Source organism: Pyrus communis, chromosome 10 (assembly GCF_963583255.1).
Source record: "Pyrus communis chromosome 10, drPyrComm1.1, whole genome shotgun sequence".
Classification (NCBI taxonomy): domain Eukaryota; kingdom Viridiplantae; phylum Streptophyta; class Magnoliopsida; order Rosales; family Rosaceae; genus Pyrus; species Pyrus communis.
The window spans coordinates 454,756-470,029 of record NC_084812.1 but is presented as its reverse complement, the minus strand read 5'-3'; the positions used below and the strand labels follow the sequence as shown (position 1 = coordinate 470,029).

The following is a 15,274-nucleotide window of genomic DNA, read 5'->3' as shown; positions in this document are numbered from 1 at the left end:
TTTTAGTTTAAGGAGGCATGAGATGAAACTGCATCAACTGTTCCTCCTCGTGGTGGGAGGCGGGGAGCTGGAAAGGAGTGTGGAAAAACTAATGAAAAAGATTTGAAAACTTTAAGTTTTAAAGAAAATAACAAGGTAAAGGGTAAAGTGAATAGTACTAAAATTGATTTTTTAGTATAAAAATATGATTTTTTGTTAAAATGAACACTACCGATAACTTTTCGTTAAAGTTCTAAAGGAATATTGCATTGCAATCTAGTAATTTTGGTTATTTTCGGCTCGAATAATAACCTTATTAGGTATTTTGGTGGTATATTTTTGTGCATTTATAGTACTTAAGTCACTCAGTACTACGGTCTTGTATTTTTGTGCATTTATAGTACTTAAGTCACTCAGTACTACGGTCTTGTAGTATACCTCTTTATTTGTAAGTGAAAGATCTTAAGTTCGAATCTTGAAGATGACGAATTCAATACCAAATTAAGTTGTTCATTGTGTAACTTAACCGAATTTTTCCACCTTCCTCCCCTCTTAATGTAAAATATATTGTTTTGCTCAAAAAAATATCACGTAAAGAGATTTCGTGCATCTTGCTCATGAGTTAAAATTTGTCTACTTACATGATGAATCATCATGATGCATAACATCATCATGTACCGACAACTATTAACGGTTCAGATAAGCCGCTATTGGATAGGCAGATGAGTAGTGACACAAGAACGGACACGTGGCAAGTTTTGGAACAACCTTGCACGTAAAATGACCGATCTGCCCACATATCATAACTTTCCTACACGAAGCCTCAACCGAAAGAAACCGAACTCTCTCGTTTCGCGCAACCACTGAAAATGGACACAACCGACACCGGAGAAACTGTGACAGAGTTCGGCTCGGACTGGGCCGAGTTGACCCAGGAGTGCCTGATCAACATCCTGGGTCGGCTCACCCTGGAGCACCGATGGAGTGGGCCGATGCTGGTCTGCAAGCCGTGGCTGCAGGTGTGCAAGGATCCCTGCCTCAACTCAGCCTTCGACCTCGAGCCGCTGTTCGACCTCGAGCGGCCGTTCGAATCCGCACGGTGGTGGACTCCGGAGTTCGAGCGGCGGATCGATTCCATGCTCCGATCTGTCGTCCATTGGAGCGCCGGCTCGTTGAAACAGATTCGCACCAGGCACTGCTCCAACCAGTCTCTCTCGCACGTCGCTCAGAGGTATAACAGAATACGATTTGTTATGCTTAATTTTGAATGACAAAAAATGGGTTATCGTTGATTCGATGTTTTTGGCATAAAGTTTTGATCTTGATTTTTGTATGCTGAACTAAGGGTTTAGATTTGAGTTTTTGGTTCGTCAAAATTTTATCTTTGAGGTTTAGATTGTGATGGCACTAATACTACCTTAAACTGGTTAATAATGTTTTCGGATCTACAATTGGAAGTGTTTTTTGCCATATATAGCATTTTGAAGCATCATTTTTCCTTCCGTTTGAATGAGGAAGTAAGACATTGTAGTGATTGCAATGTAATGTTTTAGGTGCCCGAACCTCGAGGTTCTTTCGATCAAGAGCTGCCCGAATGTGACTGATTCGTCCATGGCTGATATAGCAGTTCGCTGCCCCATGATCAGGGAACTTGATATCAGCTATTGCCATGAAGTATCTCATGAGTCTCTGGTGTTGATTGGGAGGAACTGCCCGAATCTGAAAATCTTGAAGCGGAATATGATGAACTGGTTAGATACATCCGAATACGCTGGAGTTGTTCCAGATGAGTACTTAAAAACTTGCCCTCAGGATGGAAATTCAGAAGCTGCTGCAATTGGCAAATCTATGCCAAATTTGGAGCACCTTGAACTTCGGTTCTCAAAGGTATCGGCTAAAGGGTTTACTTTGATATCTGTAGGATGTCCAAATCTTGGGTACTTGGATTTATTTGGGTGTGTGAACTTGACTAGCCGGGATATTGAGAACACAACATCCAATCTGAAGAATTTGAAGGAGATTAAAAAGCCAAACTTCTACATTCCACGGTCAGTCTTCCATTCGGAGAGGTATGGCCATTGGAGGTTGTATGACGAGCGATTTCAGACAGATGTTTTCAGAATCTAGTCTGTTAAGCTCGGAAATAAAATATCTATGACCGTGTTGTGTTGCTCTGATCAATTGTGGGAAAAGTATATTGTATATGCTGGTGTGTGGAGCTCTTTACAAAAGGTTCTGTACCTATTTCACTTCTACTTATCGAAAACCTTGTTCGGTAACGCCATTAAGTCAGATTGTATGGAGTTCATGTATAAACCATGTATTAATGCTTTACTCTTTGTATTTAGCATCATACTTTCATTGCATATACAAATCATGTTTCTGCTTTCGTTTAAACATCGCCATGCTCAATGCTCATATACAGATCAGTTAGCAGACAACTAAATAGATATTCTACCTAACGATTACATAAGAAGCAGGTTTGAGGAACGGGTTTAAACGCAGGCATTTAACAGCGAAAGTTTCATCGCAAAACTTCCACGATGATCGCGTCCGAAATAACGTTTGCAAAATTACCTCAAGCGATCAATACAGAGCAAAGATGATCAATCCAACAGCAACATGCCTGAACACTGCGGAGAGGAAGAAAGTGGGGGGTTTAGCTTGTACAGAGCTTGCCGCACCCTTGCCGGGACGGGTGCGGCAAAGGTCGGAGGCACCACCGTTGGCTGGCTTTGCTCTCTGGGAGAGCCTTAAAGGCTGAAATTCATGCATTCTTTGCTGGCCTTTTCTGCTTGATTTGTTCATCGTATCGTATACATCTGCAGAGCTCATAAAATTGATAAAATTAGTGAAAAAGAACGTAGGGATCGGTTATATTTCTCGATCTGTCGAGAGAATTTGTGAGCTCACCCTTAAGCTTAAGGTGATCATGCTGCTTCTTCAGAGGTGTGTAATCTCCGGTTTTAGGGTTGGAAGTGCTTTCACATGCAGAATGAACAACTAGACAGAGAATTAAAAAGGACCATCTTAGTAATTCTCTTCTCATCTTCTCTCAAATGTTAGGTTTTCTAATAACCTAATAATATAGTAACTAATTTTTCGAAGGTGGTTGATTAGGAAGAGTGACACACTTAAATAGACCTTTGTTGTTATCTGTTTAAGTGTAATTAGCACTAATCAAGCGTAAAGATAAAGAGAAATTTGAAGGAAAAAAAAATTAGTGTTTTCATGGCTGGTGGATAAAGATTCTTGTCAATCATATGTAAACACCAATTGGGCCGGGGGATTTGTGATTCGATGGTGGCTGTGATCGATCAAGTTGTATTTCTGACGTAACTAGCTCTTAGTATAGTGATATAAATTTTTTTTTAATGTTGGAAGATGTTTAAGTTCGAATCTCTCATATGACGTCTAGTCATTGTCCACATAGGCGTCACATCATCAATTAATGGGATTTAACAGCCAGACTAACAGATGTATAAGATTATCCCAAAATTAACACTTTAGGTATGACTCTGAAACGAAAAAACTTCATGTACCAAATGTTGAAAACCACGAAACTTGAGGATAGTAAATTGAGATTTACCCAAAATAATAATTTAATTTGACATATCGATTAGAGTTAAAAAATGTTAAAATGCCACATAAATTGTCAAAATTTAAATTTTATGTTCAAAATTTGACATCTTCGGAGATGGTCTTACATGATGAATCATCATGATGCATAACATCATCGTGTACTGACAACTATTTCGGTTTAGATAAGGAGCCCATTGGATAGGCAGATGATAGTGACACAAAGAACCGACACGTGGCAATTTTTGGAACAACCTTGCACGTAAAATGACCGTCTACCTACATTTCCTAACTTTCCCATGAGAAGCCTCAACAGAAAGAAACCGAATTCTCTCGTTTAGGGCAACCAGTGAAAATGGACACAACCGACACCGAAGAAACTGTGACAGAGTCCGGCTCGGACTGGGCCGAGTTGACCCAGGAGTGCCTGATCAACATCCTGGGTCGGCTCACCCTGGAGCACCGATGGAGTGGGCCAATGCTGGTCTGCAAGCCGTGGCTGCAGGTGTGCAAGGATCCCCGCCTCAACTCCGCCTTCGACCTCGAGCCGGTGTTCGACACGGGGTCGCATTTCCAACTCGACCCGCCGTTCAAATCCGCGTGGTGGTGGACTCCGGAGTTCGAGCAGCGGGTCGATTCCATGCTCCGATCTGTCGTCGATTAGAGCGCCGGCTCGTTGAAACAGATTCGCACCAGGCACTGCTCCAACCAGTCTCTCTCGCACGTCGCTCAGAGGTATAACAGAATACGATTTGTTTATCTGTTTTGAATTAGGAGAATCGGGTTATGCTTAATTTTGAATGACAAAAAGTGGGTTATCGTTGATTCGATGTTTTCATCATAAAGTTTTGATCTTGATTTTTGTATGCTGAGTTAAAGGTTTAGATTTGAGTTTTTGGTTCGTCAAAATTTGATCTTTGAGGTTTAGATTGTGATGGCACTAATACTACCTTAAACTGGTTAATAATGTTTTCGGATCTACAATTAGAAGTGTTTTTTTGCCAAATATAGCATTTTGAAGCATCATTTTTCCTTCCGTTTGAATGAGGAAGCGAGACATTGTAGTGATTGTAATGTAATGTTTTAGGTGCCCGAACCTCGAGGTTCTTTCGATAAAGAGCTGCCCCAATGTGACTGATTCGTCCATGGCTGATATAGCAGTTCGCTGCCCCATGATCCGGGAACTTGATATCAGCTATTGCCATGAAGTATCTCATGAGTCTCTGGTGTTGATTGGGAGGAACTGCCCAAATCTGAAAATCTTGAAGCGGAATATGCTGCACTGGTTAGATCCATTCGAAGACACTGGAGTTGTTCCAGATGAGTACTTAAAAACTTGCCCTCAGGATGGAAATTCAGAAGCTGCTGCAATTGGCAAATCTATGCCAAATTTGGAGCACCTTGAACTTCGGTTCTCAAAGGTATCAGCTAAAGGGTTTACTTTGATATCTGTAGGATGTCCAAATCTCGAGTACTTGGATTTATTTGGGTGTATGAACTTGACTAGCCGGGATATTGAGAACACAACATCCAATCTGAAGAATTTGAAGGAGATTAAAATCTCAAAGTTCTTGATGAAGTTTATGGATTGAGTGTTTAATTTCTGGGTTTAGTTTTGAAGTATGAAGAAGAGGAAGGAAAACTTGAAGCTATCTGGAAAAGGAAAGCTTTCTGTTTATATTAATGGAATGCGGCTGCTCTGTTTCTTTCAGAGCATAAAACCAACCTTTCCCTTTTCATTCCTTTAAGCACTAAATCCAATCTTAACCGTACATAGTAGGTCATCAATATGATGATGACACATGGCTATTACAAGGACATATGAGACCTACAAAAGTAAATGGATCCAGAACCTAAACTTGTCATATAAGACAATACAAAGACAACTAAGGAAATCTGAAAACAACTTAACTATCAACAGTTATGGCCATTGGAGGTTGTATGAGGAGCGATTTCAGACAGATGTTTTCAGAATCCAGCCTGCTAAGCTCGGAAATAAAATATGTATGACCGTGTCGTGTTGCTCTGATCAATTGTGGGAAAAGTATATTGTATCTGCCGGTGTGTGGAGCTCTTTACAAAAGGTTCTGTATCTATTTCACTTCTACTTATCGAAAACCTTGCCAATAAGTCCGATTTTATGGAGTTCATGTATAAACCATGTATTAATGCTTTTCTCTTTGTATTTAGTATCATACTTTCATTTGCATATGCAAATCATGTTTCTGGTTTCATTTAAACATCGCAATGCTCAATGCTCATGTACAGATCAGTTAGCAGACAACTACATAGATATTCTACCTAACGATTACATAAGAAGCAGGTTTGAGGAACGGGTTTAAACGCAGGCATTTAGCAGCGAAAGTTTCATCGCAAAACTTCCACATTGATCGTGTCCGAAATAACGTTTGCAAAATTACCTCAAGCGATCAATACAAAGCAAAGATGATCAATCCAACAGCAACATGCCTGAACACTGCGGAGAGGAAGTGGGGGGTTTAGCTAGTGCAGAGATTGCTGCACCCTTGCTGGGATGGGTGCGCCTAAGGTCGGAGGCACCACCGTAGGCTGGCTTTGGTCTCTGGGAGGGCCTTAAAGGCTGAAATTCATGCATTCTTTGATGGCCTTTTCTGCTTGATTTGTTCATCATATCATATGCATCTGCAGAGCTCATAACATTGATAAGATTAGCGAAAAAGAACGTAGGGATCGGTTATATTTCTCAATCTGGCGAGAGAATTTGTGAGCTCACCCTCAAGCTTAAGGTGATCATGCTGCTTCTTCCGAGGTGTGTAATCTCCGCTTTTAGGGTTGGAAGTGGTTTCACATGCAGAAGGAACAACTAGACAGAGAATAAAAAAGGACCATATTAGTAATTCTCTTCTCATCTTCTCTCATATATTAGGTTTTCTAATAACCTAATAATATTAGTAACTGATTTTTCAAAGGTGGTTGATTAGGAAGAGTGACACTTAAATAGAACTTTGTTGCTATCTGTTTAAGCGTAAAGATAATGAGAAATGCGAAGGAAAAAAAATTAGGGTTTTCATGGCTGGTGGATAAAGTAAAGATTCTTGTTAATCGTAGTAAAGATTATTGTCAAGTGTGTGTAATTAGACACCAATTGGGCGGGAGGATTTGTGATTCGATGGTGGCTGTGATCGATCAAGTTGTGTTTTTGACGTAACTAGCTCTTAATATAGTATAGCGGTACAAATCTCTCTTAATGTTGGAAGATGTTTAGTTCGAATCTACATCTTTGCTAATCAGAAAAGTTCGTGCTTCGAAAGTTTTAGAGGTTTGAGAATAAATTAGCTAGAGACCTTTTCTTAAAGGTCGAGCAAATCACGTTGACAAGGATAGAAGAGAATGTGATGCCTCTATTATGTTTTTCTTGGGGAGCCCTTGAAGACAAAGGAATTGATGGCTTGCTTCTGTTTCTATGTCAATGGGTGCTTATTCATCATGTTTCTAGCCAGTAAAAGTCAAGGTGATTCGATTTTTTTTCTTTCTTAAAAAGGGAGACAACTGGTGGTAAGCCACGGTTATCCAACCCTTTTGGGAGCCGGGAAGACTCCTAGAGTCATTTCAGCCTTCCCCTGATCACAAGTCTAGCTTCCACATCAGCAGCGGGTTATCAAGGTAGTATCTTAAGGGGAAAAATAACTACGTTTGGAAAATCATCTTTTGTTTCCTTTCTGCAAATCCTTTATGAATCTCAATAAATATACATGCCTCTTGCTTTTCTCATCCAAAATTTGGATCTTTTGAAATAATTTTTCATCCATTAATTCCAATCCAATATATCCGAAAATCAAATCCTCAACATAAATATACAATAATATTTCATATGTACGTACATCGTAAATGATCATCAAAATCAAGAACGTGAAGTTTCTATATTGGAGCACGTGTGGCCAATTGATTTTATGTGAAACTTAATTTTATTCATAGTATTATAACATGTTGTCCTATGTGTGAAACCGTTGGGTCACACGAGCTTTACGTCATCTTATTTGTGTTATCCAGGCATGTGCTAGGCTTAAAAATTAGTCACACATGAGGAGGTATGTTGAGAGTATCAATACCACATCGAAAAAATAAGAACCCTTACATATGCTTGTAAGTAGTTAAGCTACTACTTGCTAATTACTTTTAAGGTTCATTAGATATTGGTCCTGAAAAATCATGATTTCTAAATATAAACCCACATATAATTAAAAATCCAACAAAAACCCAAAAGTCAAATAAACTGCCACATAAGAATATAAGTAACCTACTAATACAAATTATTTACAATTTTTGCCACAACCCACACTTGAAAATTAGCTTCAATCAAGGGCCTTTAAATCTAATTAATCATCCTGACGTTTTTTCTATTTATTTATTTTTAATTTCTACAACAATCTAGTGCATTACTTTAAATAATGACTACATTATTATTCGGTGCAATTATTCTCCTTATATATAATAGTTAAACGTCCCTACTTTACCTATATAAATAATATCGCCCTATAGTCTGTCATTTACCTACAGTATATAAACAAAATATTCTCATATTTCTTTTGGCAATTTACCTATGATATATGCAAATAATATTCTCATGTTTTGTTGGCATTTTTCCTAAATTATGCAAGTAGGTAAATTAATATAATAGTAGGTAAATTATGCAAGTAGGTAAATTTCAATAATAGTAGGTAAATTATGCACACGTGATTTACCTACATTTTTTATGTGAATCAAATATCTAGACTGTATATGTAAATAATTTACCTATAGTTGGTTCTTTTCTTTTTCTTTGTCCTAAAATTACTTTACCTGCAATTTTTATCTCCTTTAACTTATATATTTTTACTTAAACAACAATTTTTTTTTATATATTTAAAGTACAATAATTTACCTATATATAATATGGACACGTTGTAATGGTAAATTGGAATTCGAGAGCCAAACTAACCAACAAATCCCTACATTTATATGCAAAATATTATTTTTGTAAAATCATTAATTCTCCTTTACAATTTACATAGAATTAATTGTGTACATTAAACATGCAATAAGGGTGTTTTAGGCATCGGAAAAATTTTAAATGGGTAAAGTCAAACATAATTAATGAATTTGCTTATGTGGAGTCTAGTCAATAGGTTTTATTTGAGCAAAAAATTTACCTCGGATTTTATGTGGAGAAAATTGAGTTTCAGGAGCTAAAGTCATATTTTCAGTTACTTTTTACCATGTAACCCCAACTTCCTTCAGAAACAAGATACAAACAAAAGTTCATATAATTTATGTGGGTGTGATGATATCAATAGCATATACATACATCACAATGGAAAGAACGAACAAAAATGAATAGTAACACAGCCGGTAGGACGGCGGTGCAGACATGGTGAGAAATTGAAGTTGCAGCAGCAGCAGCTGCTGACATCTTTGCGTGAGACGAATTAGAAATTCCCGGCATCATTTTTTCCGGATGGATGAAGAAACCACCCCCACCACCTCCGATTAACGTACGTCCATGCAACGGAAAGCTAGGGTCCTGATCGAGCAACTAGTAGTCCTATCTATCCACCTCTCCAGACACAATATCTTGAGTACCTATGATGGTGACCACATCTGCTGGCATATGATGTTTGGACATAGAATCGAGTCCTTGTAAATGGGCAGAGCCAGGTGCTCTTATTTTACGACGGTAGGGACGATTGCTTCTGGTCAGCGAAGCTCTATGCATATGATCATCACAAGTGGCAACGAAGAGGATCACAAACAAGAAAAAATTATGTCGAAACGACGTCATAGTTGTCAATGATAATTTGTATACCCTAATTCCATCCGGAGAAAATTAGGGTTTACACACCTGATCACAAGGTCAAGATAATAATTTGTATTTTAGAGACGACTTGGTATGAGGCGTAGGTCTTGTGTCGGATTTCTTCCTCGTCGCCGCTAGTTACGTATCATGTGCATACAAATGGTGGTGGTGGGAAATAGGAAAAGGGAGACTAACGAAATTAATTATCCAAACAAAATAGGTATTAGGCTCCTGAAATGTTTAAACTTTCTTAATTTGTCAATATATCGTTGCGCTTATGCGCCGTGAGTATGTATTAAATATATATTTGAAGAGATAAAATCCTTATTAATTCTGCATGACTTTGGGGCAGTGGTGGAGCCAGAAATTTACATCGATGGGGTCAGGAGTATACTGTCGTAGCTGACGTCAGAGCAAGCGGCGTCGCACAGTTCACAACCCGGAGTACTCTCCGTGCTTCCTGAACTCAAGTACGAGCTCCACACGACTGGGACCCCAGAGTTCCTCAGACTCGGCCAGACCACCGAGACAATACCCACCTCCTGGAATGGCATGTACAAATCTGGAACCAACTTCAACTCCTCCAATTGTAACCGCAAACTAATCGGCGCCAGGTACTTCGCCAAAGGCTACGAGGCCACGCTGGGACCCATCGAGGAGTCCAAAGAATCCAAATTCCTGCGCGCTGACGACGGAGTGCCGGCCGATTCGACGCCCTAGACAGGGCAGGCCGAAAACTCGGGTCTGACGATCTGGCGGTAGATTCACGGTGGTGGGTAAAGCAATAGGATTTGTGATATTAGAGGAAAGAATCAGCAAATAAACATGCACAAAGAATGAAGCCGCCAGCTTTAATGCAAAATGGAAAGAATTATATATCTAACAAACAGATGGCATGGGAAAATGGGATACAGATTTTTTATTTCTAAAGCCTTATAACCCTTATTTATACACAATCAGAACTTGAACTTTCAGCTAGCACATGCACTGACAGCTTGCACACACATTCATAAGCTTAACGGCTAGCACATGGAGGAAGCAAGCATGGAGTCAGCGACAAGGTTATTGGGGTCAAGAAATCCCATTGCCCCCACCTTGGCTCCGCTACTGCTTTGGGGTCGGAAATTTAATCACCTTTTCTTCGTCTTTTAAGGAATTAAAGGAGGACTTATTGGAAATGAAACATGAAATGGCCAATTGATTCTTTGCAATGCAAAGAATAATGATAAATTTGTACATTTGCCCATTTGCCCATTTGCCCATTTGCCAAACGAACATATATAAACCCCTTTTCCTTACAAGAGAAGGCATCCGAGTTGAAATTGAGGATGATGATGATTTGGCATGTGGCACTAAGGATGATGATGATTTGCAGCTGCTTCTGGTTCTTGCTGCTGCATCCGGATTTGCTGGCCGCCAAGAACCCTGGTAGGATTATTCAGGTGGGCAGTTGCACGGCGGAGCTTGAAAGAGATTGAGAGGATACTACTAGTACTAAAAGGAGAACGACGACGAGCTGTGAGAGAGAGACTGCAGATTTCATCTCACTTATCATCTCTGCGGGCCTGGTAAAGTTAATGCAATCTACACAGACAATTAAATATATATGGGGGACACGAAAGTTCAACGGACTGCATCGACTGTAGGTCCTTTGGTGAGTCATAGAGCAAAAGACGAATAGGTTAACCACACTCTTCATCTGAGTAATTAACATACTGTATTACTAAATATGGATAATCATACATAATATATGATTAATTAAAGGAGCAGGAGGACACCAAAGTTGAAGTATTTTGAAATATTGAAGCTTGCTTCTTTTATATATTGAAGATAATACGATACGTGATACTACTTTTGTGATATATTATTAAAAGGCAGTGGTCGCTCGGGGTGATGGCTTTGAATTTGACAAGACCAAATAAACCATGTATTAATGCTTTTCTCTTTGTATTTAGTATAATACTTTCATGGCATATACAAATCATGTTTCTGCTTTCGTTTAAACATCACCATGCTTATATTGTTTACACCTCGTCGACCATGGTGTTTTGCGTGGCATGACAGTAACCAGACAGCATATGCTTTGGCTAAGAACAGGGGTAGATGGGAAGAAATGTCAAATAATGCAACAAGTAGATATTCTAATTTACAATTACATAAGAAGGAGGTTTGAGAAACGGGTTTAACAGCGAAAGTTTGATCGCAAAACTTCCACATCCATCGAGTCCTAAATAACGTGTGCAAAATTACCTCAAGCGATTAATACAGAGCAAAGATGATCAATCCAACAGCAACATGCCTGAACACTCCGAAGAGGAAGAAATTGGGGGGTTTAGCTAGGACAGAGCTTGCTGCACCCTTGCTGGGACGGGTGCGACTAAGGTCGGAGGCACCACCGGGGGTTGGCTTTGCTTTCAGTTTCTGGGAAATCCTTAAATGCTGAACTTCATGCATTCTTTGATGGCCTTTTGTGCTTGATTTGTTCCTCGTATCATATACATCTGCGGAGCTTATAACATTGATAAAATTAGCGAAAAAGAACGTAGGGATCAGTAATATTTCTCGATCTGTCGAGAGAATTTGTGAGCTTACCCTTAAGCTTAAGGTAATCATGCTGCTTCTTCAGGGGTGTATAATCTCCGGTTTTAGGGTTGGAAGTGGTTTCACGTGCAGAATGAACAACCACAGAGAGAATAAAAAAGGACCACATTAGTAATTCTCTTCTCATCTTCTTTCAAATATTAGGTTTTCTAATAACCTAAGACTAGTAACTAATTTTTCAAAAGTGGTTGATGAAGAAGAGGGACACACTTAAATAGACTTATGTTGCTAAGTGTAATTAGCACTAATTAAGCATAAAGATAACGAGAAAAGTGAAAGCATTAAAAAAGTTGATTAGGGTTTTCATGGCTAGTGGATAAAGTAAAGATTCTTGTTAATCGTAGTAAAACGAACCTGCTGCAGGCACATGCATATGTGTATGCGTGTGGTTTTGCAGGGCAGTACTTGGTCAATTTGATGTAGGGTAGCGCGATTCACACCTTTCTTTTGACTTTTCACCCTATTGTTAAATTTTGGTCACTGATATATTCAATTTATTTTATTCGATGACTAGAAATTGAGAGAGAGGTATGTCAGAGATAAAAATGCATGTGTGTAGATAATACTATTGGGCAAAGGGATTTGCGGTTTGTCGGTGACTGTGATCAATCAAGTTGTGTTTTTTACGTAACTACCACTTAGTTAGCAGCACAAACCTCAATGTTAAAAGATATTTAAGATCGAATCTTCCTTCATGCTATGATTAGATGAAAAAGAATAAATTAGCTAGAGACCTTTGTCGACCAAATCTCTTTGAGAGGAAACAAAGAATAGAAGAGAATGTGATACCTCTGTTATCTTTTCCTTGGAGAGCTTATTCATAATGTTTTTGGCTACAACTTAGTAAATAGGAAGATGTTAGGGAGACTACTTTTTAGACCATATTTATAATCATACATAATATGGTAACGCATGATGCGGTGATTGATGGTTGAATTCCTTCTTTAGAAGGATTTATTCAATCACATAGTTTGAGCTCCTAGAACATGGTGCCCTTGGGAATTTCTATTGATTGTATCGAAACACTCAATGAAAAGAGGATTTCTCACTTCTTTCTGTCATTCAAAACTGTGCATGAGAATTTCATCTCGCACGGGTCTAAAATGATAAAAGAAAGAACTCATCTTCTTTCTTTTTTTGTTACCTTGTTCGCATATGTATAAGACGGAATCTATTCGATTTTTAAAAAAGAATTACTAATCATATAGTCTATAAAATTTGATCTCTTTAGCATCACCTGTGATAAAAGTTAAGGTGATTCGATGAAAAGAATAAAGCAAGTAACAAAAAGAGTTACTTTAGTATATTGTGGATTAATAGTATCTTAAGGGAAAAAAATAACTAGGTATTTATGGAAATTCATCTCTTGTTTCATGTCTGCAAATTATATATACTAAAATTCAGTTGAGTTTTAGCACTGTTCAACAATAGTAAAAGGACGGAAATGCCCCTGATTTTTTTGGTCCATTACCGTTTTGTTGCCTACTTCACACAATAAAATACCTGTATTGCTCATGATTGCCACGTGTTGATCATCCTTTGTCCTCCCAGGTTGCGTGTCTATGATCGTCGAGTTATGGCACAAAGAAAGATAAAATAATTAATTAAAAAACTGACAAAAAATTATTTAAAAAATATGACTTAAATCAAGCTACATGGTTTGTGGCGCACAATACAATAAAAAATTATAAAAACATTGAATGCATGAACAAAATAATTATTAAAAATTGTGAGAAACCCACCTATCCCCATTGCTTTGCCTTTTTATTCTTTTATTTTTTTATTTTGCTCGGCTTTTTGTCTTCCACGCCGAGTCTCCTGCAGTAGGTGGCATGGAACACAATAAAATATTATAAAAACATTTGAATGCAAAGTGTGGGCACAAAGAAAGATAAAATGATAATAAAAAAACTGGCAACAATTATTTTAAAAAATGAGTTAATCTAGGTTTGTGGCACATAACACAATAAAAAATTATAAAAAATTTTGACTGCATGGAGACCAAATATTAAAAATTGTGAGAAGCCCCGCTGTCTTCCACCTTGCCTTTGGTTATTTTATTTTTTGGTTTTGCTCTGCTTGTTGTCTTCGACGTGTTGATAATCAGGGGATTTTCTGCTGAGAGGGCTTCTCCCTTTATCTTTCATTTTTATCTCTTTCTTTCCTCAATTTTTCCTTTGCTTTTTATGCTTCTTTCTTTTGCGTTTTAGCAAACGGTGCTTCGTCTTTTTTTCGTTTGTGTGTCGTTATTGTTATTATGGGTGCATGATTTGGTTCTGTTTTGTATTTTCAGGAAACAGTGTTGTTCATTTTTCCCAAGTGTTGTGTTGCCATTTTCACGCTGGTTCTACTTCAGGTATGTCGTTCTTCTTTTCTTTTTCTTTTTTCTTTTTTCTTTTTTTTCCACTTACTTTTGCTTACTTTATGTTCTTGGGTAAATTTGGTGTTTAATTTAGAGCACAGAAAATAGGAAATAATTATTAAAAAATTCTGTTTTGGATGAATTTGATGTTTAAATTATAGTAGAGAAAATAGGAAATAATAAATAAAGAACGAAAAAGAAATTAAAAAATTTATGCTTTGTTTGACCAGGGTAAATGAAAAATATAGCTCCAACTCCTATCGATAAAATACAGCCGTATATAAAGCTAGCGAAGTTAAGAGTCCAAATTTGCAGGATATGAAAACCATCGATTCCCGGAGCTGCTCAAACATAAGCAAAGCAGGTGATTTATAATAAGTGACTTTTTCTTTGTTCTTTATTGTGCTACTGAACTGAATTTTAGTATATGTATAATTTATCATTGTACATTTTTTTTTAATTTTTCTGTGATAACAAACAATAAAAATTGTATATCTTCTTAACTTTTTAAACCCATGTTTATCTGATGGGAAGACAAAAAAATATTTAAAAAATGTGATTAAAACCGGGCCACATGATTTGTGGCACAACAAACAATAAAAATTGATACTCGCCCACGTGTCAATCATCGCCACAAGGTAGTATCTCTACTTTTGTTCTTCTTTCTTCTGTTTTCTTTTCAATTTTTCTTTGCTTCTCCCGCTTTTGGCAGTAGTTTGCTTTCTTCGTTGTTTTTGTTTGCTTCTCCTGCTCTTGTCAATCTTTTTCTTTTGTTTTTGAATGGTTCTTAACACCTGAACCAAGTGATCAATCTTATAAACGAAAAAGAGAATATGTGAGAAGAGCGCTTTTCATTCCAGGTGAACAAAGATTTGATATCTAATTTCATACTATTCTCAAATATGATGTTTATATTTTTACATCATGTTGTAAGAAATTTC

The 15,274-nt window shown here is 37.7% G+C and overlaps 1 protein-coding gene, 1 long non-coding RNA gene and 1 pseudogene across 2 annotated transcripts; 2 read left to right on the top strand and 1 right to left on the bottom strand.

Annotated features, from left to right (window-relative positions):
• Positions 1-807: 807 nt before the first annotated feature.
• LOC137748219 (F-box protein SKIP1-like) lies at positions 808-2,340 on the top strand. Its single transcript, XM_068488332.1, has 2 exons — positions 808-1,210; positions 1,533-2,340. The coding sequence occupies exons 1-2, from the start codon at positions 849-851 to the stop codon at positions 2,104-2,106; spliced, it is 936 nt and encodes a 311-aa protein (XP_068344433.1). The 5' UTR covers positions 808-848; the 3' UTR covers positions 2,107-2,340.
• LOC137748220 (uncharacterized) lies at positions 2,307-3,019 on the bottom strand. Its single transcript, XR_011070040.1, has 2 exons — positions 2,893-3,019; positions 2,307-2,801 (listed from the first exon to the last, which is right to left on the bottom strand). It is a non-coding gene; the product is annotated as an uncharacterized lncRNA (long non-coding RNA).
• An 858-nt stretch (positions 3,020-3,877) lies between these two features.
• Positions 3,878-5,302, top strand: LOC137748218 (F-box protein SKIP1-like; annotated as a pseudogene).
• Positions 5,303-15,274: the final 9,972 nt, after the last annotated feature.

Bases quoted from the DNA above. Each gene is read 5' to 3' on its own strand.
- LOC137748219 (XM_068488332.1), top strand. From the start codon at position 849: ATGGACACAACCGACACCGGAGAAACTGTGACAGAGTTCGGCTCGGAC. The intron at 1,211-1,532 runs GTATAACAGAAT...GTAATGTTTTAG, and splicing joins CTCTCGCACGTCGCTCAGAG to GTGCCCGAACCTCGAGGTTC.